The following is a 25942-nucleotide window of genomic DNA, read 5'->3' as shown; positions in this document are numbered from 1 at the left end:
GTGTATTTTTTTTTTTCCCAAAACCTTTTTATTATTTGCAAAGTTATGAGCATTTTTCTAAATATGCTAATTTGGATATACTTGCCAAATGGGAGGTTACTCGTTTTTTTCACTCTGGGCGGTGTAATGTTTTCTTTATGATTCTGTCCAATCGTCAGAGTTCTCCCCCTTCGCCGCCAAGCAACACAGTGCGATCATATAGTATACAGCTTCCATTACCAACTGTGTTTTCAACTGGTGATACTTCTGGTTGTGTCACATCTAGAACTGTGATCCTGGTGCCATATGAAAGGTTAGAATCTCATCTTTCATGTGCCACTCTTCTAGGTGGTCCACAGCCAGAGATATGGCTATTTGAAGTGATCCCCCTTCCCTCCAGCCTCAGTCTCTCATACTGTGTGAAGCAGCTTCATGCTGATAGGACGGTGTCAGAGGCTGTGAGGAGGCTCCACCTCAGGGGAATCGCTGGTGATGACACCCACTTGTCTAGTATAAACTCATTTGCTGATTTAGAAGAAAAAAAAGCTCATAACTTAATAAATAAACTTTTTGGGACAATTTTCACTGTCATTATCAATGTGACCGCGCCTGTTGGATTAGCTAGGAGATTGGGCATTACTAAACTAGTGGCAGATCCTCTTTAAAGAAATCCTAAACCTTGAAGTAAGGTAAACATAGGGGAAAATCTCTCGGATTCTTCTATATTCTCCTGAAACAGTCTTGTAGAAATCTTACAGAGAACACGGGTTAATTTGACGGAACTGTCAAATAGATCACAGCGGTCTAGGCCTATCCGTCATCTATAGGGTAAAAATGGAAAAACATGATGCCAGGGTGAAAAGAGCCTGAAGGCTCTTTTACATGGGCCAACGATCGGGCAAACAAGCGTTTATATGAACGCTCGTTCCTGATCGTTGTCCTGTGTAAACAGGGCAACGATTAGCCGATGAACGGGGGAATGCTCATTCATCGGCTGATCGTATAGATTATGCAGCAATGAATTTTATCGTGATCGGCAGCATCTCTCCCTTTTGTAAACGGAGACGTGCTGCCGACATGATAGAAATGCACGAGCGATCGGAGTAACGAGTGCTCTTCCTCCTACATAACCAATCATTGCTCCTTGAGAAAGGCGATCATGAGCGCTTGTTTCAAAGCCCATATTGGCCGGTGTAAAAGGACATTTTAGTCTTTCTGAAGTTTTGAGTCGCTACTTAGTGGCCACACGAAGTTGTCACTCACCTACAGATGGAGGGCAAGAGCAGCTAATACTCCAGCACTCCCGGGCCCAGCTGCAAAGAATATGAAGATGGTGTCTGGCGCTGAACCGCACATTAATTCATAAGTCGCTGTTATTTTTTTTTTTCTGGATGGGGTGGTATCAGTCACTCTGCTTTGTTTAGAAGACTATTTGAAGGAGTGCTATCAAAGCTGTTGCAAAGAAAAAGTGCAGTAGTCCTCCATGATAACCAATCTGGTCGCTGCTTTCTTTTCCAAAGGGCCTCTGAAAAATTAGAGGTGGAATCTGATTGGTTGCCATGGGCAACGGCTCCACTTTTCATTGGTTTTAAAAATTACCCCCATAGAGTTTTTATAGTATCTCTAAAGTCACTAAAATGTGCTGCAATGTTCTCCTGTATCACTTCTCTGATTCGGCTGCTTAGTTTATACGTTCCAGGGTTATATACGCTCTAAGCATGTCGAAACTGTCCCTACATTTCCCCCCTCTATCAATTTTTTAAATATTTGAATGTGAGATGACGTAGAGACACGTAGATTAGATGTAAATTTATGAGAATTACGAGGTCCCTGAGAAAACAGAGTGATCGATACAATGGGAAAAGATTCCCACATTCAAAGGAAGGAGAGATACGTTATGAACAAATATCCTGTTTCTACGTCCCCTCACGTTCAAATATTTAATTGTTAGAGGGGGGAAATGTAGGGACGGTTTCGACATGCTTACCCACTACACCTTATGCCTTCATAGAATTGATCTAGTGCAAGGTCTTGGTTGGTGCAGGTCCCGATGACGCTACTGGAGTAGGCGGGGCTAAGACTTATTAGGCTCTAGGGTTTCCCCGGCGTGCGCTAGACCAGTCATCAGCGCGTCGTGCACGGCGGTAAACAAAAAAAAACGCATAATATGTGCTGACCGGCATTTAGGAATATTTAGGCAATTTATACCCCTGAGGACGCTCCCTTATGTTATAGGGGCGCAGAAACGCGTAGGGAATGCTGCTTCTCTTTGGCAAACCGACCAGCATTACATTTGTTACTGCCTTGGTGGAGTGTCATAGCGATACGTGAGCGATACGATGATATTTTAGACACTTTATCAAAGGCTTGGGAATTTTGCATCGCTTTGGCAAACAGACCAGCAATAAAATGGACTACTCTTGTATAGTGTCGCGTTGATGTATGAGCCTAGCGAACTTCTAACCAATATATCTCAGACACTTTATCAAGGACTTATGATGTGTTGCCAACGCCTTCACTCAGATCCTTTTGGCATTCGTTCCCAACTTTTTAGAATTCTACAATTAAAATGATTTTAAACGTTTACACAGGCAGTGAATTTGTATTTACAATATTAAACGTGCACTTTATACACCGACTTTTTGGAATCGAGTAAAATAAATTATAAAATGCTGTATCTCCTCCGTGTATCTATAGGTGACCTTGTTCTCTCTCTCCATAGGCCTGTGTTGCTGCTTTCCTGGATGTAGTTATCGGTGGCAGAGCGGTGGAAACGCCGCCGTTATCTTCTGTAAATCTCCTGGAAGGGTTAAGTCGCACGGTTGTGTATATGACCTACAGCCAACTTGTCACTTTGGTGAGCTCCTGAATATTGTGTTCCTGCTTTATTACATCACACACAAGCTTTTAATTACCATGTAAACGTTATTCTTCATCTAATGCCACGGTAGTCGACTTGAGGTATAAAAAAACCAAAACGCGTTGTGTTTAGCTGGTGGTGCAATGTGCTCAAACATTAGTTCATGATGACTACATTTTGGTTTATTGGCCGCCACAATTGAAGGGGGACGGTGACCATAACCCATAGTGATTGTTAGCTCTTGGGTCCAGGATGTTGGTGTGGCATATACTACAGTTTTCCTATCTACATGACGATCTCTACTCAATCTTTGTCAATTACTATGGTTAAGAGGGTCTCTTGTTGCTTCTGCCTTACAGCTTGGATTCTTGCGTAGTGTCATATCTGGTGACCAGCTGCGAGAAGAGGATCGAATGGCCCTGGAAAACATTCTGGCTACAGTCCCGCAAACCAAGCCAGGCAAACACCACCATGACAGTACTCCTTACAGCACCCCCCAGCTGTCCCCTGCTACCACACCTGCCTGCAGAAAGAACCGGCTCCCTATAGGTAAGAGGGAAAATCCACGACTGGAGCAGCAATGTTTCCATGTGTGATATGTAAACGCAATACAGGTTACTTAACCCCTTAATGACCAGGCTATTTTTTTGCGTTTTTCCATCGTCTCATTCAAAGAGCTATAACTTTTTTTATTTTTTTATACTTGTGTCGACATAGCTGTATAAGGTCTTGTTTTTTGCGGGACAAGTTGTATCTTTTAATAGCACCATTTTGGGGTACATAGAATTTATTGATTAACTTTTTTCTTGGGGGGGATAGAAAATAAACAGCAATTTTTTTTTTTTTCGTACCAAATTTACACCGTTTACCGCGTGGTATAAATAACACTAACTTTACTTAGCGGGTTGTTACGATTGCAACAATTACCAAATTTATATAGAATTTGTAGTAACATACACTTAGAAAAAAAAAAAAGTTAATTGGTTTTGTGTCTCTATTTTAAGAGCCGTAACTTTTTTTTTTATTTCTCCGCCGATGCGGTTGTATGAGGGCTTTTTTTTTGTGGGACGACTTCTAGTTTTTATTGGTATCATTTTGGAGTAGATGCGACTTTTTGATCACTTTTTATCCCAAAAATTTTTGAGACAGGATTCACAGATTATTTTTGCATTGTTTTTTATTTTATTTTTTACGGCGTTCACCGTGCGGGTTATATAATGGAATAACTTTTATAGTTGGCGTCGTTACAGAAGCAGCAACACCAAATGTGTAACTTTTTTAAAATAATAAAGCATTTTGTAGGGGGAAAAAGTGGCTTTTTCATTATTTTTTTTTACACTTCTTCTTTATTTGTAATTAACTTAAGTTTTTTTTGTTTTTTTTTACTAGTCCCACTAGGGGACTTCACTATGCGATCCTCCGATGGCTTTTATAATACACTGCAATACTTCTGTATTACTTCCTGTCCGTGTAAAACGGGCAGGCATTACTAGTGGCAGACCTGGGGGGCTTTATTAGGCCCCCTGGCTGCCATAGCAACCACCGACACCCTGCGATCTTACTCGGGGTGCTGGTTGGGTTAGAGAGGGAGCTATTGAGTGCCGCATCTGAGGGGATAAACTGGCAAGATGCATACTAATATCGATCTCGCCCGTTCGAGCAGGGCTGCTCCCACCGAAGGTTGCTGAGCGCAGGGAGACTTAACGGCTCCCTTCTCTGTTTATTCCGATGCAGCGCCGTGAAAAGGCATATGCATCAGAATAAAGCCCATTAGTGGCCGCTGTGAAAAGGTTTATTGGCGGTCACTGACGAGTTAGAGACTGTCCCCTGTGAACCCCCGCCCTGACCCCCCTAAACTACAGTAACCCATACGCTGATTCCAAATCTTCAACTTGAAGTATTCTACTCATCTGCATTCCCCCGCTGTAAGCCCATTAACTAGCGATCCGCTGCGTGCTAATGCATAAAGGGGACTTCTAAGCTCACCGTTATAATATTGAGGACTCTTAGGACTCGTCATCAACCTGCAGCGCGCAGCCAGTTTATGGGCTTGGGAATGCAAGTGAATAGAAAGATCTAAAAAGGAATCTACATCTCTTTAATCTACTTACGGATTACTGTAGGTTTAGAGGGGTTTCGGACGCGACCGATTCACTTTTCAGACTGTATTAGCCGGTGCTGTACCTGTGAGCCCAGTGGTCACTGATTGGTCTGGAGCCATCCGATATCAGCTGGTGACCTGAACTGGCTTTAGATCTGGTTATACACGAAGATTACCAATGTTTCTTTACAGAATATGATTGGTTGTTCGGCTTGATATCTGAATAGGCTTAATCTCAGTTATTATAACCATAGTTATTGGCATGAGCACTAGTTAGTAGTTGTATCCGCTATTATGTCTATGGTCAGATGAAAAAGAGAAGTTCACAATGAGCCCTCTTGTGTGCTTACGGTTGGACCCCCACCAATCTAACTTTTGGTTTAGTGATAAATGTTTTTGGCCGGAATAACCCTTTAAAGGGCTAATTGTGCGGTTCATAATCTAAATAATATCTATGTACGAACTGTCGTCAGTATGAACGTTGGTGAGGATTTTTATATATCCACATTGCCCGTATGATCACGCTGATCTGCATGATCTCGGTGCTATATGTCACGGGCACACAACGGTATTTGGGATCAGTATCACACGGATCCAGAATACAGTAGGGCCATGCATACCACGCTAACCAAATACAGCGACATTCAGAACTGCTTGAGCGATGTGGTTTCAATAACTTGTTCTCTGTCCGGTTGTGTTCCCCCTGACAGGTATTTTTGCACGTGAGATGTTCTATTCATGATCTAACTACATTCTTTCTTTTGCAAACTTGAACTGATTTACTTCTTAGGGCAGCAGCTGGCAGCCATGACAGTCTGGGACACGTCCGCGTCAAACCTCTCCGCTCACATAAACCTGGTGACTCCTTTTGGTGTGTAACTAGGATATCCTTCTGTCATGAGGAGCGCTTCAGCCATTTTTGTCACGTGACTAAGCTTGGCGGAAAAGCTGTCATTAGTATTTATTCTCACGCATGTGCCGTGTGGTAATCGCTATAAAGTTGTGATCCAATGCTTCTGTTTGTATGCATGTCCCCTCCACCATCCATGGTATCGTACTGTATACACCAGCACTTACTTTTATTTTTTTTTATTGGATCGAATCAAAAAGCTTTTCCGTTTCGACACATTTCACCCAAGTGGCTTTTTTTCTGTCTGGATCAGATTGCGTACTTGACAAAAATATACTGTTTCAACACAGCCCTATTAGGGTATGTACGGCTTATTTTCAGCCGTTTTTCGGGCTTTAAACGCCAAGAAAAACGGCTGAAAAAACAGAAGCTGAACGCCTCCAAACGTCTGCCTATTGATTTCAATGGGAAAGACGGCGTTTCGTTCCGACGGGGCGTCTATGAAAAGACTGTGACTGGGGGAAAAAAAAAAAATGCCCCGTAAAAAGAAGTGCATGTCACTTCTTGAGCTGTTTTTCGTTGTCAATAGAAAAACCGCTCAAAAAAACGGCTGCAAAAAACACATCACAATACGTTTTGATGCTTTAAAATAACGGCTGAAAATCAGAGGCTGTTTTCCCTTGAAACCAGCTCCGTATTTTACAGCCGTTTTTTTTTGTTTTGCGTGTGAACATACCCTTACGGTTTGTCTGAACAGCTGCCTAGGGCTGGGTTCACACGTGGTATATTTGTTGCAGAAATCGACAACAGAAGACGGGACAGTGAAAGTGAATGGAGTTTTAGAAAACCCCAACTACAAGCAGTGTATTTTTGCAGTCACTTTTTATGAGGAGGGGTATGGTGTAGGCCCACCACTCTGCCTGGCGTGTTTCTTGGCATTATTATAGTGATCTGGAATGCCAGAAGTTTATTGTTCTTCCCAGATCTTGTAACGTTATTTCTGGCAGGCTTAGTTTACATCTGGTTTCTCTCTTCTGATCCCATCATCACGGCAGCAGAGGCCGGAGTTATTCATCACGTGCATGTGTCTGTAATGATGTGTCGTTTATGTATATATTCAAGGCTGTCAATCTGCCAGTAGCCGGATAAGTATTTATCGTCTCCATGGGTTAGATGATCAGTTCTTGCTTCTTGCCCTTTAGTCGATACTCATCAGTCATCATGTTTTTATTGCATTGATGTGTATGTGAATGCTGCTTTTTTCATAGGTTTGTATATGTCACTGACGGCTTCTCTACAGTCCTCTCTGTTCCTCTCGCGACACTTATAATCATTGCTGAGAAATGATTTATAAAATGGATCCATTACCAGATCCGCCATATCCCTCGTGGATCCTGTAATAATGAAGCCATGATTAGAATAGATTTTTCTGTGGGACCGTTGTTTAATCCACCACAAATGGTTCCTCTAAAATGTCTTTTTCTGATTCATCCAGAGGTCTCGTTCTCGTAATTTCTTCATCAAATGAAGAAATGGTTTTCCTATGTCTGGGGTATTGAGAAGTGAACAGAGTGGACTGTTGTGTACGACTCATTTCACCATTTTTACCTCTTAAACTACAAATGATGAAGTAACACTCATTCTGGTCTTTGAAAACAGTGACTCGCAGCAGGAGCAAGTCGAGCCTTCTGGATGTCGAACACGAGGGGTCACTGCAAGATGCTGGGCCTCAAGATCAACCCGAGGAAGTGCTCGTAATTTCACTGGGAACAGGGCCGCAGCTTACGCCTGGCATGATGTCCGAGAATGAGGTAATCACAATTACCCTTATATTCTTAACCCTTTACAGCTACGTCATAGATGGGAAGGGGAAGTATGGAGCAGGCTCGGCGGGTGTCGGCTCTGTAACAGCAAACACCTCACTTTGACAATAACTGAGATCCTGGCCATTCAAACACTAAGGGTATGTTCACACTGGCTATTATTCGGGCTGAAAAATCGGAAACAAAACTCCTCCAAACATCTGCCCATTGATTTCAATGGGAAAAACGGCGTTCTGTTCCAACGGGGTGTTTTTTTTACGCAGCCGTTTCTGAAAACGGGCGTGTAAAAAAAAAAAACTGGCGCGAAAAAGAAGTGCATGTCACTTCTTCAGCTATTTTTGGAGCCGTTTTTCATGCTCTATAGAAAAACCCGCTCCAAAGACGGCCGTGAAAAAATGCAACTTTGAATAAAAAACCGTCTGAAAACAGCTCCGTATTTTGAGACGTTGTTTTTATTTTGTGTGCGCACATACCCTTAGATGCTGTGGTTGATGGCGACTGCGACGTTACAAAAAAAAAAAAAAGGTCCTGCTGAAGGCCGGCAGGTCTTCCACCTTTGCGTAATAGGAAAAAACACAACAAGGGGAGGGATAATGCAAAACGTAAAAAAAATAAAGTTAAAGTTAAATCAATCACACAAAAAAAAAAATGTCCTTTTTTTCCTCTAAAGTAATGTAGCAAAAATATCATATTCGGTGCACAGTGAATACCGGAAATTACAAACGCCAGAATGTATTAAAAGCTCACATGTACCCCCAAATGGTACCAATAAAAACTACAGCTCACCCCATGAAAAACAAAAAAAAGGCCACTCAATTGATATAAAAAGTTGTGGGCCTCAGAATGTGGTGACATAAAACAAATTATTGAGTTTTTTTTTCCTTTGTAAAACATGAAAAACGATCTAACTTTGGTTTCGCCTAAATCGTATTGTCCCGCAGAGTAAAGGGAACATGACGTTTTTACCGCACGGTGAACGCCGGCAGAAACTCAACCCAAAAAAACAATGGAGAAATCGCTGGGTTCTCTTTTTTTTGCCGTTTCACCCCACAAAGATTTTTTTTTTTTTCCGTTTCCCAGTACATTATATGGTACAATAAATGGTGGTGTAAAAAAAAAAAAAATACAACAAATCCCACAAAAAAACAAGTCCTCGTAAGGCTATATCGATGGTCAAAATAAAGTTATGGCTGCAGGTACAAGGGGTTAAACTAACTTTTTGGTTGTGAACGCAGTAAATTTGTGTATGAATTGGAGAATTGTTCTGGAAAGTTGGGGCTTCACGTTACCTTTACCACACCGGCTATGGTAAGACTTTGGCGTGGGAGTTTGTACGCGTCCACGCGTTGCGGCACGTGGCCCTGTGCTTTATTACAGATAAATGCAGCTTCTGTTTTGGATGGTTTCAGGTTCTGAATATGCAGCTGGTGGACGGTGGACAAGCCGATGTTCCTGCGGACGACACAAAGCTTCATGGGAAGCCGGACAAGACCCTGCGCTTTTCTCTCTGCAGTGATAACTTAGAAGGCATTTCAGAAGGTGAGGGATTGGTTTTTAGGTTATTCATCAAATATCTCCCCTCTGGTTTTGTCTTTTCCATAAACTCTTCCTTCTGCATTTTTAAAAGGGTTTTTCTCCCAGGGCTTTTCTATTGAAGGCTTATCCTTAGGACAGGCCATCAATGAATGGTCGGACCCCCAGGATCTCCACAATCCACATGAAGGAGCACAGTACCTGGCACGGCGGTGCCCACATTTAATGGTCGCTGTGCCTGGTAATGCAGCGCAATTCCGCTGGGGGAGGGGGGGATCTGCTCTACGGGCTCAGTCACACTCCTATGGACATCATTACCGGGCACTGCAGTAAAGGGGCTGCGGCTGCTGCCTCTTCTTTCTGCTACACGGTTGCCGAGTCCTAGGGTTTGGCCCTTGTCGTTAATACATTATTGGCATATCCTAATGATAGCCGGAAACCCCTTTAAACGATATAAACCAGCGGTGTTGCACTTAGAGAAGTTAGTTATTAAGTATATCTGGCACCTTTAACGTAATAGAAATAGGCATGTGGTGAAAATGTAGTCCCTAAGATCTCCGCTGGGTGGGATGCTGTTAGTTTATTCACGCATGTCCTAGAGTTTAAAGGGGTTCTCCCCACTTTTAACACTTATGGTATATCCACCTATCATGAGAACGTGCAGTCTCCCATTAATCTATGTGAGGTATGAAAACAGCCGAGCGTGCTCACTGTCAGACCGCACTGCTCATATTCAATAAATGTTACTACTGGTGAAATGCCTCCGGCTCTGTTCACACTTTTCTATGACGTTCAGCATATGCAACAAGAAAGCTCCCAGCACATATGCCAAATGTATCTATAGGGCCCCTTGCACCCAGGGTATGCCCAAAGAGTGTACTTTTGGCATTCGCCAGGCTTACAGTAAAGACTTACATATTCTATGATGTTTCCCTACGCTTCATTAAAAAAATGTAAATGTAAGTTAGGCCTCGTTCACAGTTTTTTTTGCAGGAGGAAAATTCTGCTTCAAAATTCCGTTTGGGATTTTGAGGTAGATTTTGTCCTTCCTGCACGTCGTTTGCCGTGATTTTCGCTGCGTTTTCCGCGGCCATTGAGTGCTACGGGCAAAAAAAACTGCGAAGATCTTTGAAATCAATGGGAGGCATTTTCGGTCGGTTTTTGACCGAGTTTTGTGGATCGGTTTCCGCTCCTAAAAAGCTTGTCAAAATACTCAGTGTGAACAGGGTCTTACCCGTTTGCTACACGGGTTGTTTTTTTTTTGTTTTGTTTTTTACAACAGGAGCCTATTGACAATATTTCACGCTGTTTGCCTGTACATAAGTTGAAAAAGTCACATCACTGAATACTCCCAATGTATGCGTTTGACAGAAGGGAAAAATGAAGTGTGAACCGTACCTTAAATATACACGGTGTCTGTAGAGACGTGTGTGTAACGCACAACACACCCATATAGCTCCTATTCGCTATGTACAGTGAGAGATAAGTGGTTACGTGGAGCCCTGTTTTAGTTCCTGTTTCTGTAGATTTACCCACTAACATCTTGGCAGAGTTAGGCTTCGTTCGGAACCTTGACTGAGACAAACGGAAACCATAGTTTTCCGTTTGCATCACCATTGATTTCAATGGTGATGGATGCGGTGCAAATGGCTTCCGTTTGTCTCAGTTGTGTAAGGGTTCCGTCGTTTTGACAATGAATAGCGCAGTGGACTACGTCATTGATTCCGTCAAAACGACGGAACCCTTGCACAATTGAGAAACGGAAGCCATTTGCATCGGATCCATCACCATTGAAATCAAGGGTGCTGCAAACGGGAAAACGATGGTTTCCGTTTGTCTCAGTCCAGGTTCCGTTCTGACGGGAAGCTCCGACGTAACATCAGAGCCCTGGCGCAGATGTGAATGAAGCCCAAGTGACCTGATGTTAATTTTGTCCATTTGTGAAAGTGAGTCCTATTGTTAGATGTGCTGACGTCCATGACATGATGTAATTAGTAATTTTTGCCCCTTTGATGGACAATAAAGATGTGTGTGTTTCTGTACTTCTTATATGTTGTGATTTAAAACCCAGAGGTTAACATTTACCATGATTTGGCTGTCAATTCAAATAACATAGAAGAAGGAAATCTGTCTACACCAGGTCCCTCTAACCGATCCAACTCGGTCTCCTCCCTGGATCTGGAAGGGGAGTCTGTGTCGGAGCTGGGAGCTGGACCGTCGGGCAGCAATGGGGTGGAAGCGCTGCAGCTACTGGAGCATGAACAAGGTGAGCCTCTGTCTTTTACCTGTGTCCTCTTCAAAACAAAAAAAGTTGGACATGGTTCTGAGAATTATTACCTTGCCCGCAGCTACCACGCAGGACAATCTTGATGACAAGCTGCGCAAGTTTGAAATTCGGGATATGATGGGATTGACAGAAGACCGAGATATCTCGGAGACTGTTAGCGAGACGTGGAGCACAGACGTTCTTGGTAGCGACTTTGACCCCAACATTGATGAAGACCGGCTGCAAGAGATTGTTGGTAAGTGGGACTGAGGACTGCCTGTAGTTTTCAAGTCTTAAAGATGTTGTCGGTTTTATGCCATTTTAGGACATATTTTTAGCAAATAAAGGGTTTCTGGATCAGGACACTATGGCGTGAACCACCCATTGATGACTGCCTCTCCCGTCTACCTGAAAATAGTTAGAGGCTCTGTCACCAGATTTTGCAACCCCTATCTGCTATTGCAGCAGATAGGCGCTGCAATGTAGATTACAGTAACGTTTTTATTTTTAAAAAAACGAGCATTTTTGGCCAAGTTATGACCATTTTTGTAATTATGCAAATGAGGCTTGCAAAAGTCCAAGTGGGCGTGTTTAAAAGTAAAAGTCCAACTGGGCGTGTATTATGTGCGTACATCGGGGCGTTTTTAATACTTTTACTAGCTGGGCGCTCTGATAAGTATCATCCACTTCTCTTCAGAACGCCCAGCTTCTGGCAGTGCAGACACAGCCGTGTTCTCGAGAGATCACGCTGTGTCGTCACTCACAGGTCCTGCATCGTGTCAGACGAGCGAGGACACATCGGCACCAGAGGCTACAGATGATTCTGCAGCAGCATCGGCGTTAGCAGGTAAGTCGATGTAGCTACTTACCTGCAAACGCTGATGCTGCTGCAGAATCAACTGTAGCCTCTGGTGCCGATGTGGCCGACACGATGCAGGACCTGGGGCAGGAAGTGAGTGACGTCACAGCGTGATCTCTCGAGAACACGCTGTGTGTCTGCACTGCCAGAAGCTGGGCGTTCTGAAGAGAAGTGGATGTTACTTCTCATCAGAGCGCCCAGCTAGTAAAAGTATTAAAACCGCCCCGATGTACGCACATAATACACGCCCACTTGGACTTTTACTTTTAAACACGCCCACTTGGACTTTTGCAAGCCTCATTTGCATAACTACAAAAATGGTCATAACTTGGCCAAAAATGCTCGTTTTTTAAAAATAAAAACGTTACTGTTATCTACATTGCAGCCCCTATAGCAGATATGGGCTGCAAAATCTGGTGACAGAGCCTCTTTAAGCAATTGGTTCAGTAAGAAAAAAATCTGCACGCAATTGTGTGAACGCAAAAATATTCAACATGGTGGTTTGCGATTTTACTGAAACTCACGTGCGGCCGTTAATTGTTGTAGGGCCCCGTGCCATCAGCTGACTTCTGGTAGAACACTGTCAATCTTCATCTTAAACTGATGTCCAAATCACCTCTTTCATAGCATCCGAGATGAGAGGAATTTCTGGTCTCTGCCGTTTAATCCCTTGGAGGAGAGGGAAGTGGGTTCAAAATATTAAAAAAATGTATTAAGCAACGAAAAAGAAATCCTACTAAGGCCTTGTTCACACCTGTGTCGGTGTGTTCTGTTCTGCTCCATCAGAAGAGCAGAACAAGGGAATGCCGGACGCAACGCAGATACCACTGGCGGCCACCAGAAACCATTGACATTAATGGGTTCCGCCTGTGTGTCTCGTTTTACTGAAGTAATTCCTAGTGATCTGTGATAGAGGCCCCTAACGGAGCCTCGGATGTGTTTGTGAACAACCCCTAAATACAATAAACATGATTAAATTAAAGTTTACTAAATATACATCCCATGGCGGTAAATATATACGTATTCGGCATAACCATAACAATCCATAGAATAAATTTAGAATGGTAGAATAAACAAAAACTAACTACTTTAAAAATGTACCCATCAAAGATGGTTTAAAAAAAAAAGTTTTTACCCCCAAAAAACAAAGTTTAAACAGTAACTTCACTTTCAAAAACCTTCTGCCATGTCATAGTGAGGCAGAGACACACCCACAGATGCTTCTGAATTTTCCTAGTAAGAGTTCTATGTCAACCTAGTCTCCTGTGTCCGCCGCTGCTCATGACTGATGTATAATGTCCTCCATGCTGCTGCAGCTTTTGTATCTGTGATGGATAGAGATGGGAGAGCAGGATTCTCCTCTTGTGTGCTGTGTATAGAAGACATAATAGCAGAGGCTGAGAAAACCAGGAATTGGAGACGTATCCTGTATTTAGCCGTTTTCTCCTCTGCGGGCTCGAAGTCCTATAATGGCCAGAATTGGTGTTATTCCTCATGTGCACATATCACGGCTTATTCTGAAAAGTATCCTACAAGGCTAGATACGTTTTTAATAATTTTTGGAAATTAGCCGAATTGTATACACAAGACCAGAGTTCCCCAACCTGCACCAGACTGTTCCTCTGGAATGAGCGTCCAGTACATACGTTAGATGTTTATGGTCTATTTGCTGATGGGATCGAAGTTCTCCATATCCTTTCGCCCAACATGTCATGCTGTATTGTACAGCGGGGTCGGGGGTCAGAGATATGAACATTACGGCGTATCTTCAGCGTCAGTCCGTGTAGAACACTAACCTAATGCAACAAGTTCAGAGGGGCTCAGTGATGGGAGCTGCCCCGCTCTTCTACATTGTCTGAGTACAGGGGCTGTATTGGGAATTTGATGTTTCCATGGAGTGTCTTGCCTTTTAATCCTTTTAGGAGTACGGTATATTATTTTACAAGTAAAAGGTGAGCATTCACTTTTCATAAATTAAAGGGGTTTTACGTGGTTTTACAGTGATGGCTTCACCACAAGACAGTCTTTCACCGTTCAGCAAAAAAAAAAAAAAGCAGCAGTCTTGTCAGAGCAGCAAGGACGTGCGTCGTTATTGCAAAGTCTTGTCATTCTCGGCCCCGTTTTCTTGCACGTGAACATCACTGATTGATCAATCCCTTGTTGATGGCCTATTCTAAGGATATTCTATCAGTGTAAGGGTATGTGCACACACACTAATTACGTCCGTAATTGACGGACGTATTTCGGCCGCAAGTCCCGGACCGAACACAGTGCAGGGAGCTGGGCTCCTAGCATCATACTTATGTACGATGCTAGGAGTCCCTGCCTCGCTGCAGGACAACTGTCCCGTACTGTAATCATGTTTTCAGTACGGGTCAGTAGTTCCACGGAGAGGCAGGGACTCCTAGCATCGTACATAAGTATGATGCTAGGAGCCCAGCTCCCTGCACTGTGTTCGGTCCGGGACTTGCGGCCGAAATACGTCCGTCAATTACGGACGTAATTAGTGTGTGTGCACATACCCTAAGATTTCAGAAAACCCCATAAACACACATACCTGAATAATTTTCTGACTTGCGTACATGTTGAGGAACCTGTTAAGATATTGTCTTTCCAGCTGCGGTTTATTGTTGTTTCCCTCTTAGTCTTGGCAGCTTTACTAGGCTGAGCGTGATTTTTTTTATTGACGTCACAAGGGATTTCTCAGCTGATGTTCTGCAAGGTCCCTGATGATATGTACTGATCGCTATATATTCTTTAGAGAAGTGCTGAAGAGAATAATGCTTGTGCTGCTCTCTGTGTATGCGATAGCGGTGACTGGACGGCTCCCTCTAGTGGTTATTTTACATTATTGCTCATATAGGCTAAAATTATTTTTGCAAAAAAAATGTTTACATTTAAGACAAGTGCTTGTCTTTTGCAGGAAGAACTGTAATTTTCAATGGTACCGTTTGACATATAAGTTAGTTTGGAAGGGGGTGGTGCAAAAAAATAGAAATTCTGACAATTTTTTACTGTCACATCTTGAGTGCCACCAATTCGGTGACAAAGGGAGCCACTTTTATCTGCTTATACTCTTGGGTAACCGTGGTCGCTAACCATAACATTTAAAATAATTAAACTACCGGGATTGGAGTAACCTCCAATTAGGGCTTTTCCTGCAAGATCGCTGCTATTTTCATCAGAAGCTGCGCCTGTGCTGTCACTACGACATACATGTGCTGTGCAGGACGAGATCAAAGGAGTTTTGGCAGAAGAAAATTTTTAAAGGACTTATTGAAGGACAAGATAACTTTTATTTTAATTTGTTTCTTCCTTTGCCGAATTGTGATCACTTACAGGCCCAAAACTTGAGGCTGCACTACTGAGAAAATCTGATATCAAGAATTGGTTGTTCTATTTTGTGGTAACCTATATCAGGAAGCCGTGTTGTATAACAATCTAGTATAGAAGACTACGTGCCTGAATTACAGACTAGGAATGACATATGGTCAATACTGAACTTTGATAAGTAACTGGGGATAGGGACCGGAGTAAGCGTTCTCTATCCAGCTCTGCAGAATATAACCGTTCTGTAGGAGTAACTAGAAATAATTCATGCGGAGTCCAGGAGCGACGTTGTCTTGTTGAAGAGCGGTTCAATTATGTGACCTGACTCAGAGAATCACAAAGATTTTTTATTTTTTTTGTCAATCCAAATGAGTAATGTGATCTGAAACGCTAATATACAAGGGTGGACATACCATTGATGCAACCTGTGCGGCTGCACAGGGGCCCACTGTCACCTTAAAGCCCCCTTCCTCCATCTATTAGATTGCACGTAAATGCCTGAGCTAATAGGCTTTATGGTTAACAATTGGAGAGACTGAATTGCTGGAGAGATATTGGAGAGCTAGGGGCCCATATACTCTACTTGCACAGGGGCCATCAGCTATCTGTGTCCACCCCTGCTTATACATATACGTTTCTTAAAGTGGTGGTATCATGAAGACAAGCCCTGTCTATATTCCCTATTGGGGACATAGAGGGAGGTTCCGCGCTCAGGACCACCCTCTGAGCCAGAACAGAGAGCCACTCAGTCTAGTCCGGGGGAAATGCCTGTCTGGCCGCAACTTTCCCTAGCAAAATTAGCTGGACCACAGGAGTGGGACCTGCGTTTTGAAAGTGTTTTTTACCCACATGGCATATCAACTGGTAATGCCATGATAGTGGGATCAGTAGGGGTCTGCAGGGACACGCAATGATGTTGGGAACAAGTGGTTGGCGGAGAGAGATCCTCATGGGCGCGGTCATTCTACTTAAAAAAAATAAAAAAATCATGAGTATGATTGTTGGCTATCCGAGCAGTCAAACCCTCAGCTATCACACTTGTGACCTGTCTAATTGAGAAAATACCTTTTTAATATTTTAATAATGACAGTAAATTTCCATGTTCTTCTAGGTGCAGCTGCAGAAAATATGTTGGGTAGTCTGCTTTGTCTGCCAGGGTCAGGCTCCATACTACTTGACCCTTGTACTGGATCCACCATATCCGAGACCACCAGTGAAGCGTGGAGCGTAGAGGTACTTCCCAGTGATTCGGGTGAGTCTGTTTATAGTGAATCTGTCATGGAGGTAAATGCTGCAATAATCACGCAGCGTGCACGGACTTGGGAACTCCTGCTCCCGTTAACACCTGTTGAGCTACGGACATTTTTGCTCCATTTATGCAAATGTAGCCTCAATTGCAAAGGTCTTTGCATGTTTGTCGCTGCACTTGCGCACTAAGAACTGCTGTTTCTGTGTACAAGTGCAGTGGGCAAATATAACAGCCTTTACAATGGTGCTGCAACATGGATACAGGGGGCAAAAATGCCCGGAGCTTGAGGCCAGCCGCGGTTCTTAGCCGGTGTCAATGAGACGCGCACACGTGATTATTGCAGCAATTGCCTATTGGAGTAAGATCCTAACGTTTGACATCAGGGGTTAATGGTGTCCGTCTATAGCCAGCTGCAGGGACTCATTATTTTGGTATCTTGATATGTCTATGGATCCGGTAAATGTCTTGATGACTCCGCATCCTTTTTCCCCAGAAGCACCAGACTTGAAACAGGAAGAGCGGCTGCAGGAGCTGGAGAGCTGCTCAGGTTTGGGGAGTACATCCGATGACACGGAGGTGCGAGAGGTCAGCTCCAGACCCAGTACTCCAGGCCTGAGTGTAGTGTCAGGTAAGATGCAATGTTACTTTTCATATTTGCGGTTTACATGCCCCAAAGTTAGAGGGCCCGAATACTCATCTGACCCGGTCGTCTTCTTTTTAAAGGCGTCAGTGCAACTTCTGAAGATATCCCCAACAAGATAGAAGACCTTCGCTCTGAGTGCAGTTCTGACTTTGGAGGAAAGGATTCAGTAACAAGTCCTGAAGTGGAGGATTGTGTCCACAGTAAGTTACATACTTCAAAGATTTTTCGACTCACTTTGGTGTTGACCGCTATTGGGGAATGGATATTGTAACGTGCGTGACATATTTAGGTCTTAGTGTGGTCAATTGCTTGGCTAATGAGTAGGCAGTAAAGTATTTTCATGTAGCAAAACAATATGATTTATTCCGTCTTCATGATCTCGTACATAACGTAGCACTGGAGGAGGAGAATTGTATAGGTGACGAGGCTTGGCATTACTAGCATCTGTTCTATAAGGCATCATGGTAGTTTGAGGAAAAAATGGATTTTCCCTGGCGCTGCTACCATTTACCACTGGACCCTTTGGATCCGGGTCAGATCCCAGGCTGCAGCAATATTTTAAAACACGCTTTCAAGGATGATGTGCTCCCGGCACAACCAACCAGATCAGCAGAACTCATCACCTAGCTGTGGCTTTTTTACTATATCATTTGATGCACTATGTGCGCTGTGTGTTTTTGTTTTCTTCTCCTCTACTGTTTAGCGGCTATAAGGCACCGTGGCACTTTATGTATAAAATCTCTTCTCCACTATCCTCTCCTTTTAAACTTGATACAGCATACAAGAAAATGGTGACCGCACTCTGTGAACCCTAATGCCACCTAAGCCACTAAATCTAAATAAATATGCATTACTGCTAAATCTACCTTCGTGCACATTTTAAAGAAATTGTGTGAGCCCACCTGCCACGACAAGGCGACCTCTGAGGTGGGAAATATATAAATTCACCGTCCAGCAGCACCAGTAACAAATGTGGATGGGTGCGCGTCTCAGGGATCCGACCAAAGCTCCCAGATCAATCCATATGTATACAAGAAAAGACCGCACTCCAATTCAAAGTGAAAAAAGTAGTTTCCATCATGAAAAAGGCTCCAGCAATAGAGCCGAAACTTTGCACGAGGGCGATTTAAAAAACAACTTTATTTCACTTTGAATTGGAGTGCTGCTTATTCTTGCGAGTGTGTGTGTGTATATATATATATCTCCTATCTACTCTTATGCCTATATTAAACATTTCTATACATGAATGCTATCCTTTGATCTCTGGGCGTTGTAGCGATTGTGTCATTGTGGCAACGTGCCCATGTTTGGTATCTTTATACATAGAGTACGGGGATTATTTTGTGACAAATTTGTCTGGTTAAACTAATCCTGTTAATATACAACAGAAAAAAAGTAAGGAAATTTGCATCCCCCCGCCCCCCCCCCCACCTATTTTTCCAAATAAAGCGTTAAAAATAAAAAGATACTGGTTCGGCCTTTGTGACACATTAAAGGGCTTGAACCAGAATCGACCATTTTTACCTATCCACCGTATAGGTGATAATTGTCTGATCGCTGGGGACCCCACAGTTGGTGAGAATTGGGGTCTCTAAGCCCTCTGTTTCTCCTCACAGTTCAACCGCAGTGAAGAGTACATGGAGTGGAGTGGCGGTCGAGTATATGCACTGCTGCTCCATTCTCTCATTCGGTGGGGCCCTCGGGGAGAAGACTATTATCACCTATTGCTGATTCTGGCAATAGCCCTGTAAAGCTCCATCTGTGCCACAAAAAATATGTTTTTTTATAGTCTTTTTTTTTTTTTTTTTACCAATGTGTAAAATAAAGAAAAAAAATATATTCACCCTTATTCTACATTCACCCAAGGCGTATACGCTGTGTAAAGGTACACAGCGTATCCGCCCTGTCGCCCGCTGGGATTTCCGGCCTAAAAACCGCACCAAATTGTGGTGCGGATTTTGAGCCAGAATGTCCGCTGCGGAAAACTGCACATTAAAATAATAAAGACCTACTTACCCTCTGACATCCTGCCGGCCGGCCTCCTGGAATGATGTTTTATCCTATGTGACCGCTGCAGTCTGTGATTTAGATGCCACGGTCACATGGGATGAAATGTCAAACCATGAGGCCGGCCTGGACGAAGAAGCACAGAATTCTGGGTAAGTATATGATTTTGTCTTTCCTTCTGAGTTGCCTTTTTTTTGCAGCGGATTCGCAGCTTTTCTGCCACAAAAAAAGCAACTTCTGCTATTTGTTGCGGATTTTACCTCCCCATTGAATTCCATGGGGAAAACCTGCAACAAATAAGCAGCGATTACGCCAATACAATTGACATGTTGCGGATTAAAAACTTATTTTAAACTCAATTTTTTTTTTTTTGTCTGCATGCCAACGTTTTGTAGAGGTTTTAAAGGGAACCTGTCCGTAGATTATCGGATGTTAAACCTCCAGCTTGTCGTTATACTGCTGGGGTTTAGTCGTCTTAACATTCCCCTCCCAAAACTGTCCCGTTTTATCATCTTCTCTGAGAAGTTATAATACATTGTGCGCTGCCTATAAATTACCAGAGAAGAATCTAGAGAGGAGTCCAATGCCGTCCTGCGCAGTGTTCAGATGGTCTCCTCTCATGACTCTTCTCTGCTAATTTACACGCTGTATTAGAACTACTTTTTAGAGAAAATACAAGAACAGATCGTTTTGATAGGTACATGTTTAGGGCGCTAAACCCCAGCAGTACAATGACATGCAGATGATTGAGTGCCCTATAATCGAGTGACAAGTTCCCTTTTAATATCTAGCCCTAAATGTAAAGTGGATCTGTCCGGTCTCCTATGCTGCCCCATCTAATAGGAGATGCTAGTCTCCTAAATATATAGATTTCTATGATTTTGATTCAGTAGTTTCATAAAAGCTTGTGAGTCCTGCTCTCCCCGCCCACGCAGAGTGATTGACAGCTCTATAAAAGCTTGTGAGTCCTGCTCTCCCCGCCCACGCAGAGTGATTGACAGCTCTATAAAAGCTTGTGAGTCCTGCTCTCCCCGCCCACGCAGAGTGATTGACAGCTCTATAAAAGCTTGTGAGTCCTGCTTTCCCCGCCCACGCAGAGTGATTGACAGCTCTACCCGTATAACAAGAAAAACTGTCAATTACTGGGTTTGGTTGAGGGACTCGTGCTCTCTCGGAGTCCTGGCAGCATGGAAAAAGTTTAGTTGTGGGTTTTTTTTCGTTTTTTTAAAAATACTGAAATCTATAAAAAGCTAAATATTAATCCCCCAAACTCCGCATCTCCCCCTTTATCCTATGTTGACTCCAGATAGAAGACCTGACAGATCCACATTAATATTCTAGTCTCATTAGCGGTGGCCGCTTGTCTATGATAAAATAACTTACTCCAGTTTTGTGTCTGTTTCTCGTCTTATTTTCCACTGTTCTTCAGTGTTTTCACAGAGACCAACCCTGGACCCCATGCTGAAAAAGACAAGTAATATGCCTTGTTTATTTCCAGACGGTCACCACACCACGTCTCCTCCATCCCAGACCGAGTCCTTGTTAGCCATGTTTGATCCTTTAGCACCAGCATCTAATGAAGGTAATTTAGCAGAGTGGTGTTGGTTATTAGTCAAATGTTGTAAGGTGGAATACTGCTGAAGTGATTCCTGAGGGTAACTTCATACGTGAAGATTTTACATAGTCGTGCATGGGATTTTCCCCATTGATTATTACAGGGAAAAAAATACCTCTGTAAAAACGGCAACTCTGATAATGTCAGAACCACTATTGCTGCAGTGGTGCAGTTCGCTGCTGCACTACTACAACCACATGTTTATTGCATAGATTTTTTTATTCGGAAAACCACCTGATAGTTCAGATATAGATTTTGATATATTTAATAGTTTTTTTGATTGAGAAACGGTTAAGTGTAATGAGCCCCATGTGGGAAATTTATAATGCTAGAGTTGATGCTTTGATATTTGTCATTAATGTGATTTACGTTTCACCTCTTTGTCCTGTAATGAATATGCTTCCACTATTTACTGGTATTGCTATTATTATTGTAACTTTTCAGTGGTCCGTCCTAAAGTACACTATGCGAGACCCTCTCACCCTCCTCCTGATCCACCCATTCTAGAAGGAACTTTAGGAGGCAATGAAGCCCGATTGCCCACATTTGGCTCACATGTCTTTGTTCCCATGGACTCTGACGCCTATAGACAAAGGCACTCCTGCCCAGATAGACTGGTGCGCAGTCGAAGCTCTGACATAGCCACATCCATACGGCGGCCTATGAGTGATCCCGGCTGGGCAAGAAGAACAGGAAATGAAGAGCGAGAGTTGCCACATGGTGGAATGGCACTAGGCGCATCTGCAGCGATCAACGCCTCGCAGTCCTCATCCTCCTCACCTAGCAAGGATTCCTCAAGGGGGGAGGTGTGTTCATCTTCAATTTTTTTAATCAATGTCTTGACATTTTGTGTTGTACCATAAATTCTGGGTCGGTGAAACTTCAACTCTCCAAATGGTTATTGATTCCATCATAAGCTGTACTTATGAATGTTTCTTTTCTTTTTATCCCTCTGGAGTATATACATCCATATATAATTTTTCCTGAAATATACATGCAAGTGATACAATTCTATCAACAGGTGTATTGTTTTATTAACAATGGGGTCTATACTCCTTGCAAGGGTTGCCCATATGCCCTATTAGATCATATGGATGTCATCGAGGAGTTTCCCCCTGCTTGGGTCCTGGAGAGCTGCGGTAAATGGCAGCTCCTGCTCTAGAGGATCTGTATTATTATATGGTTGTCCATTTTTTTTTAATGGGTGCCGCGTAATACCACCGCTCCCTTGCAGTGGGCACCCACGGCCTGCTCTTATTGACAGTGGTTAAATAAGCCAGGACTACCAACTGATTGCTTGGCGAGTCCTAACTTAGGAGAAGTGTTGTCCAGATGAGACAACCCTTTTAAAGGAATATACTGTGGGAGGCTGCCTAGCGACCTGAGTAGGTGACTTTGCTACATCAGCATGGCTTAGTCACCTATGTAGAGTAGAAATGCAGGTAAGAAAATAATCTGACAATGAGCATGTTCATTATTCTCACGGATTCCGCTCCGGACTAGCCCCATTATCATTCAGTTGTTAATCCTGGCGCGGATCCAGCAAATCAGAGTGTCCGCATGGGATCTCTGCCGCCGATTCTTTGTAAAGTTTAAGTCCGGATTTGCCATAGGTAAATCCTGAACGTGTGAATGCAGCCTTAGAAGGGGTGGGGGTTTAACCTGTCGTTTCAGATTGAGAGGCAGTGGAGCTGCACCCACTTCTGACCTCAAGTGACACAATGTAAAATGAAGACACTCCTCTTTAGTTGAGGCTCGCCACTTTCTGACTAATCATGGTGAATGACCCCAGCGTCCGATTTCTACAAGAGCTTGCAGAAGTTCCTGCAGACTTTCAATTACACAACTTCTTGCTTTAGCGTGTTAGGGAAATTCTAAAATGTATGTTTTATAGCCAGAAGAAAGGAAAGACAGTGATGACGAGCGTTCAGACCGCAACAGACCTTGGTGGAGGAAACGCTTTGTGTCGGCAATGCCTAAAGGTAAATTGTTATTCTGCTGGACACTTTACTGTAAGGTAGATGGCATGTGGCACTCATTCTAAGTCGCTCCTTTTTGCCAGCCCCTATTGCCTTTCGGAAGAAGGAAAAGCAGGAAAAGGAGAAGGAAGAACTGGGGCAGGACAGATTCTCCATTCCAGGTGCAGGTTCAGTTTCTGATTTCTGTACAGTAATGTTCACTGGAGGAGTCCCGGAGAAGTTGACTGGATGATGGTTTTTAACTTTTAGATGATGCAACATCAAGACTTGGTCCCCATTCTCAGGCCGCAGAAGACATTCTCGACAAGTATAGGAATGCCATCAAGAGGACCAGCCCAAGTGATGGAGCTGCAGGCTCATATGAGGGAGCAGGTAAAACCATTCATTCCAGATAAGCCATTGAATACCAAGTGTCTATTAAATCCATTTTACATCACTAGAGAAAAGATGCAAGTATCAGCATGTCACATTATATAGGGAATAATGCCCCCCCCCTTCCTTCAGATGATAAGAATATTAGAAGTCACCATGGAGTTCAATGACAATATAAAACACATTTATACAGGTAACCGAACAGGGGTGACTCCTTTATAGTATAGGGTACAATATTTCTTATAATACACCCCTCAACTGCTGCAGAACACCTTGAGTAACCTGAAAAGCACGTACTATTAGGCAGCTGACAATGAATGGACAAAAACAGAATCGGGAGTGCGGCTGCCAATCAAAATTCTGAACTCTGCTGTGTACAACCCGTTCCTTGCTGCGCCTTTGTGAAAGTTATGGGGATCCCGGTGATGCATGAAAGGACTTTGTTTTAGGGCAGCCAGTCTAGGCTAGGGCATACTTTATGATTGTGCTAGTTTATTGCAATGTAAAAAAAAAAAAAGCTCAATAAAGACAATCCCTTTGTGGAATAGAAGAAAAAAATGTAAATTAAAAAAAATAATATCCATGAAGGTGTTCATTTTTATTTATTTTTTACAAATGTTTTTATTAAATATTGGAAGATACAAAACCATATATACAAATTTGGTATCCACATAAATGAGGTGTACAATAAATATATTGGCTCTATTCACACGACGGGGTCCGATAAAAACGGTTGTTTTGGTCAGTTTTTCTCAGCCGTTTTGCATCCGTTCCTGGCTGTTTTTTTCCGTTTTTAACGGCCAATTTTGACCCGTTTTGTATCCGTTTTTTTTCCCTGTCCATTTTAAAAACTGATGTATTTCATTTGTTAAGTTTTTGCCACGCACTTCCATCTGTAAATAATGCCACATACTGCCACACAGCCCCCCTTGTAGGTAGTGCCACAAAGCCCCCCTTGTAGGTAGTGCCACAAAGCCCCCCTTGTAGGTAGTGCCACACAGCCCCCCTTTACATAGAACCCCCACCATAGATGGCACTCCCCTACCTTCCTGTAGATAGCGCCACTGTAGGGGACCGTTCCATGAGAAGTCCCTGACTTCAATGTCCATATATGTACAGTGAAGTCAGGGACTTCTCCTGGAGAGGGAACACCGGCCACAGCGCCGGGGATTCCGCTTCAGGAGTAGGGGACCGCTCCAGGAAAAGTCCCTGATGTGACTGTCCATATATGGACAGTGAAGTTAAGGACTTCTCCTGGAGCGGAATCTCCGGCCACAGCTTCGGCAACGCTGTGGCCAGGGATTAGGGATTCCACTCCTACAGGGAGCAAAAAAAATATGCACTTCGTACTGTGAAGAGGGGAAGCGAGCGAGCGGCAGAAAGCTCGGCCGTCACTAGGATCACATAGACTTTACACAGACCCATAGACTTCCATGGGGGCCGGGAGAACGGCCGAAAATAAGGCCTCATGCACACGACCGTGTTCGGTCCGTGATATACGGTCCGCATGTCGGCCGCATGTCCCGGACCGAACACAGTGCAGGGAGTCGGGCTCCTAGCATCACACTTATCTATGACGATAGGGGTCACTGCCTGTCCGCGGAACTACTGTCCCGTACTGTAATCATGTTTTAGTGTGTGACAGTAGTTACGTGGATAGGCAGTGACACCTAGCGTCATAGATAAGTATGATGCTAGGAGCCCGGCTCCCTGTACTTTGTACGGTCCGGGACAAGCGGCCGACATGCGGACCGTATATCACGGACCGAACACGGTCGTGTGCATCAGGCCTAAGGCATGCTCCAGTCTTTTGACGGCCCGGTTTCCAGTTCAAACAAATCGGCCGCGTGAATCCCTGTCGTGTGAATAGGGCCTTTAGGCTACATTCACACGACCGTGAAAAAAAATGGCCATTAAAAACTGATCAACTGTCAGTTTTTCATGGCCATTTTGCATCAGTGTCTCCAAATTTTCATCCATTTCCAGTCCGTCTGTCCGTTTCATCAGTCTTTCATGGCCGTTAAAAAAAAAAAAAAACTGATGGATTTAATTTGTTGGTTTTATTGTCTAAACCCCCTGTAAACACAAAGGTGCCTATTGAGATAGTGCTGCAATGACCCTGTAGACAGTGCCACCGTGCCCACATATAAAGTGCCAGTGCCCACGTAGATAGCACAAGTGTCCCCTGTAGTATCACATCCCCATATAGTGCCCCTGTAGATAGTGCCGCACCCCCCCCCCCACAAATGACACCTCCCCCTGTAGATGGCACGCCCACATGCAGATAGCACCCCTTGTAGAGAGCGGTGATTTGATATGAAGATCTCTGCATCGGAGGTGTGTATTATATGGTTTAGCAACATCTGCAGTTTGTCATGTTTTGGGGCAGCGTACTGTACTAGACCGGTTGTAGCTGCTGAAGGAGCTTTACATGTCTGTTAATGAGGTGTTGGCACAGGAGATGGAAAATCCTTCA

The 25942-nt window shown here is 43.5% G+C and overlaps 1 protein-coding gene across 8 annotated transcripts in view; it reads left to right on the top strand.

The window, feature by feature from the left end:
• Positions 1-25942, top strand: part of GAPVD1 (GTPase activating protein and VPS9 domains 1) — a 74471-nt gene that overhangs the window by 30603 nt on the left and 17926 nt on the right. For 2 of the 8 annotated variants that reach the window (XM_075835481.1, XM_075835488.1), the window contains exons 5-19: positions 2702-2836; positions 3199-3388; positions 5731-5811; positions 7450-7601; positions 9023-9152; positions 11287-11412; positions 11495-11668; positions 16713-16853; positions 17344-17478; positions 17574-17693; positions 20930-21082; positions 21560-21921; positions 23010-23097; positions 23178-23255; positions 23344-23466. In XM_075835481.1, the coding sequence (XP_075691596.1) occupies positions 2702-2836; positions 3199-3388; positions 5731-5811; positions 7450-7601; positions 9023-9152; positions 11287-11412; positions 11495-11668; positions 16713-16853; positions 17344-17478; positions 17574-17693; positions 20930-21082; positions 21560-21921; positions 23010-23097; positions 23178-23255; positions 23344-23466 (2188 nt within the window). Of the gene's footprint in view, positions 1-2701; positions 2837-3198; positions 3389-5730; positions 5812-7449; positions 7602-9022; positions 9153-11262; positions 11413-11494; positions 11669-16712; positions 16854-17343; positions 17479-17573; positions 17694-20929; positions 21083-21559; positions 21922-23009; positions 23098-23177; positions 23256-23343; positions 23467-25942 lie in introns of all 8 variants that reach the window. The other 6 variants (XM_075835482.1, XM_075835483.1, XM_075835487.1 and 3 more) reach the window with 6 other exon arrangements.

The sequence above is a fragment of the Rhinoderma darwinii genome, chromosome 8, assembly GCF_050947455.1.
Source record: "Rhinoderma darwinii isolate aRhiDar2 chromosome 8, aRhiDar2.hap1, whole genome shotgun sequence".
NCBI lineage: Eukaryota > Metazoa > Chordata > Amphibia > Anura > Rhinodermatidae > Rhinoderma > Rhinoderma darwinii.
The sequence above is the reverse complement of the archived record's forward strand: the minus strand, read 5'-3'. Positions and strand labels throughout refer to the sequence as shown.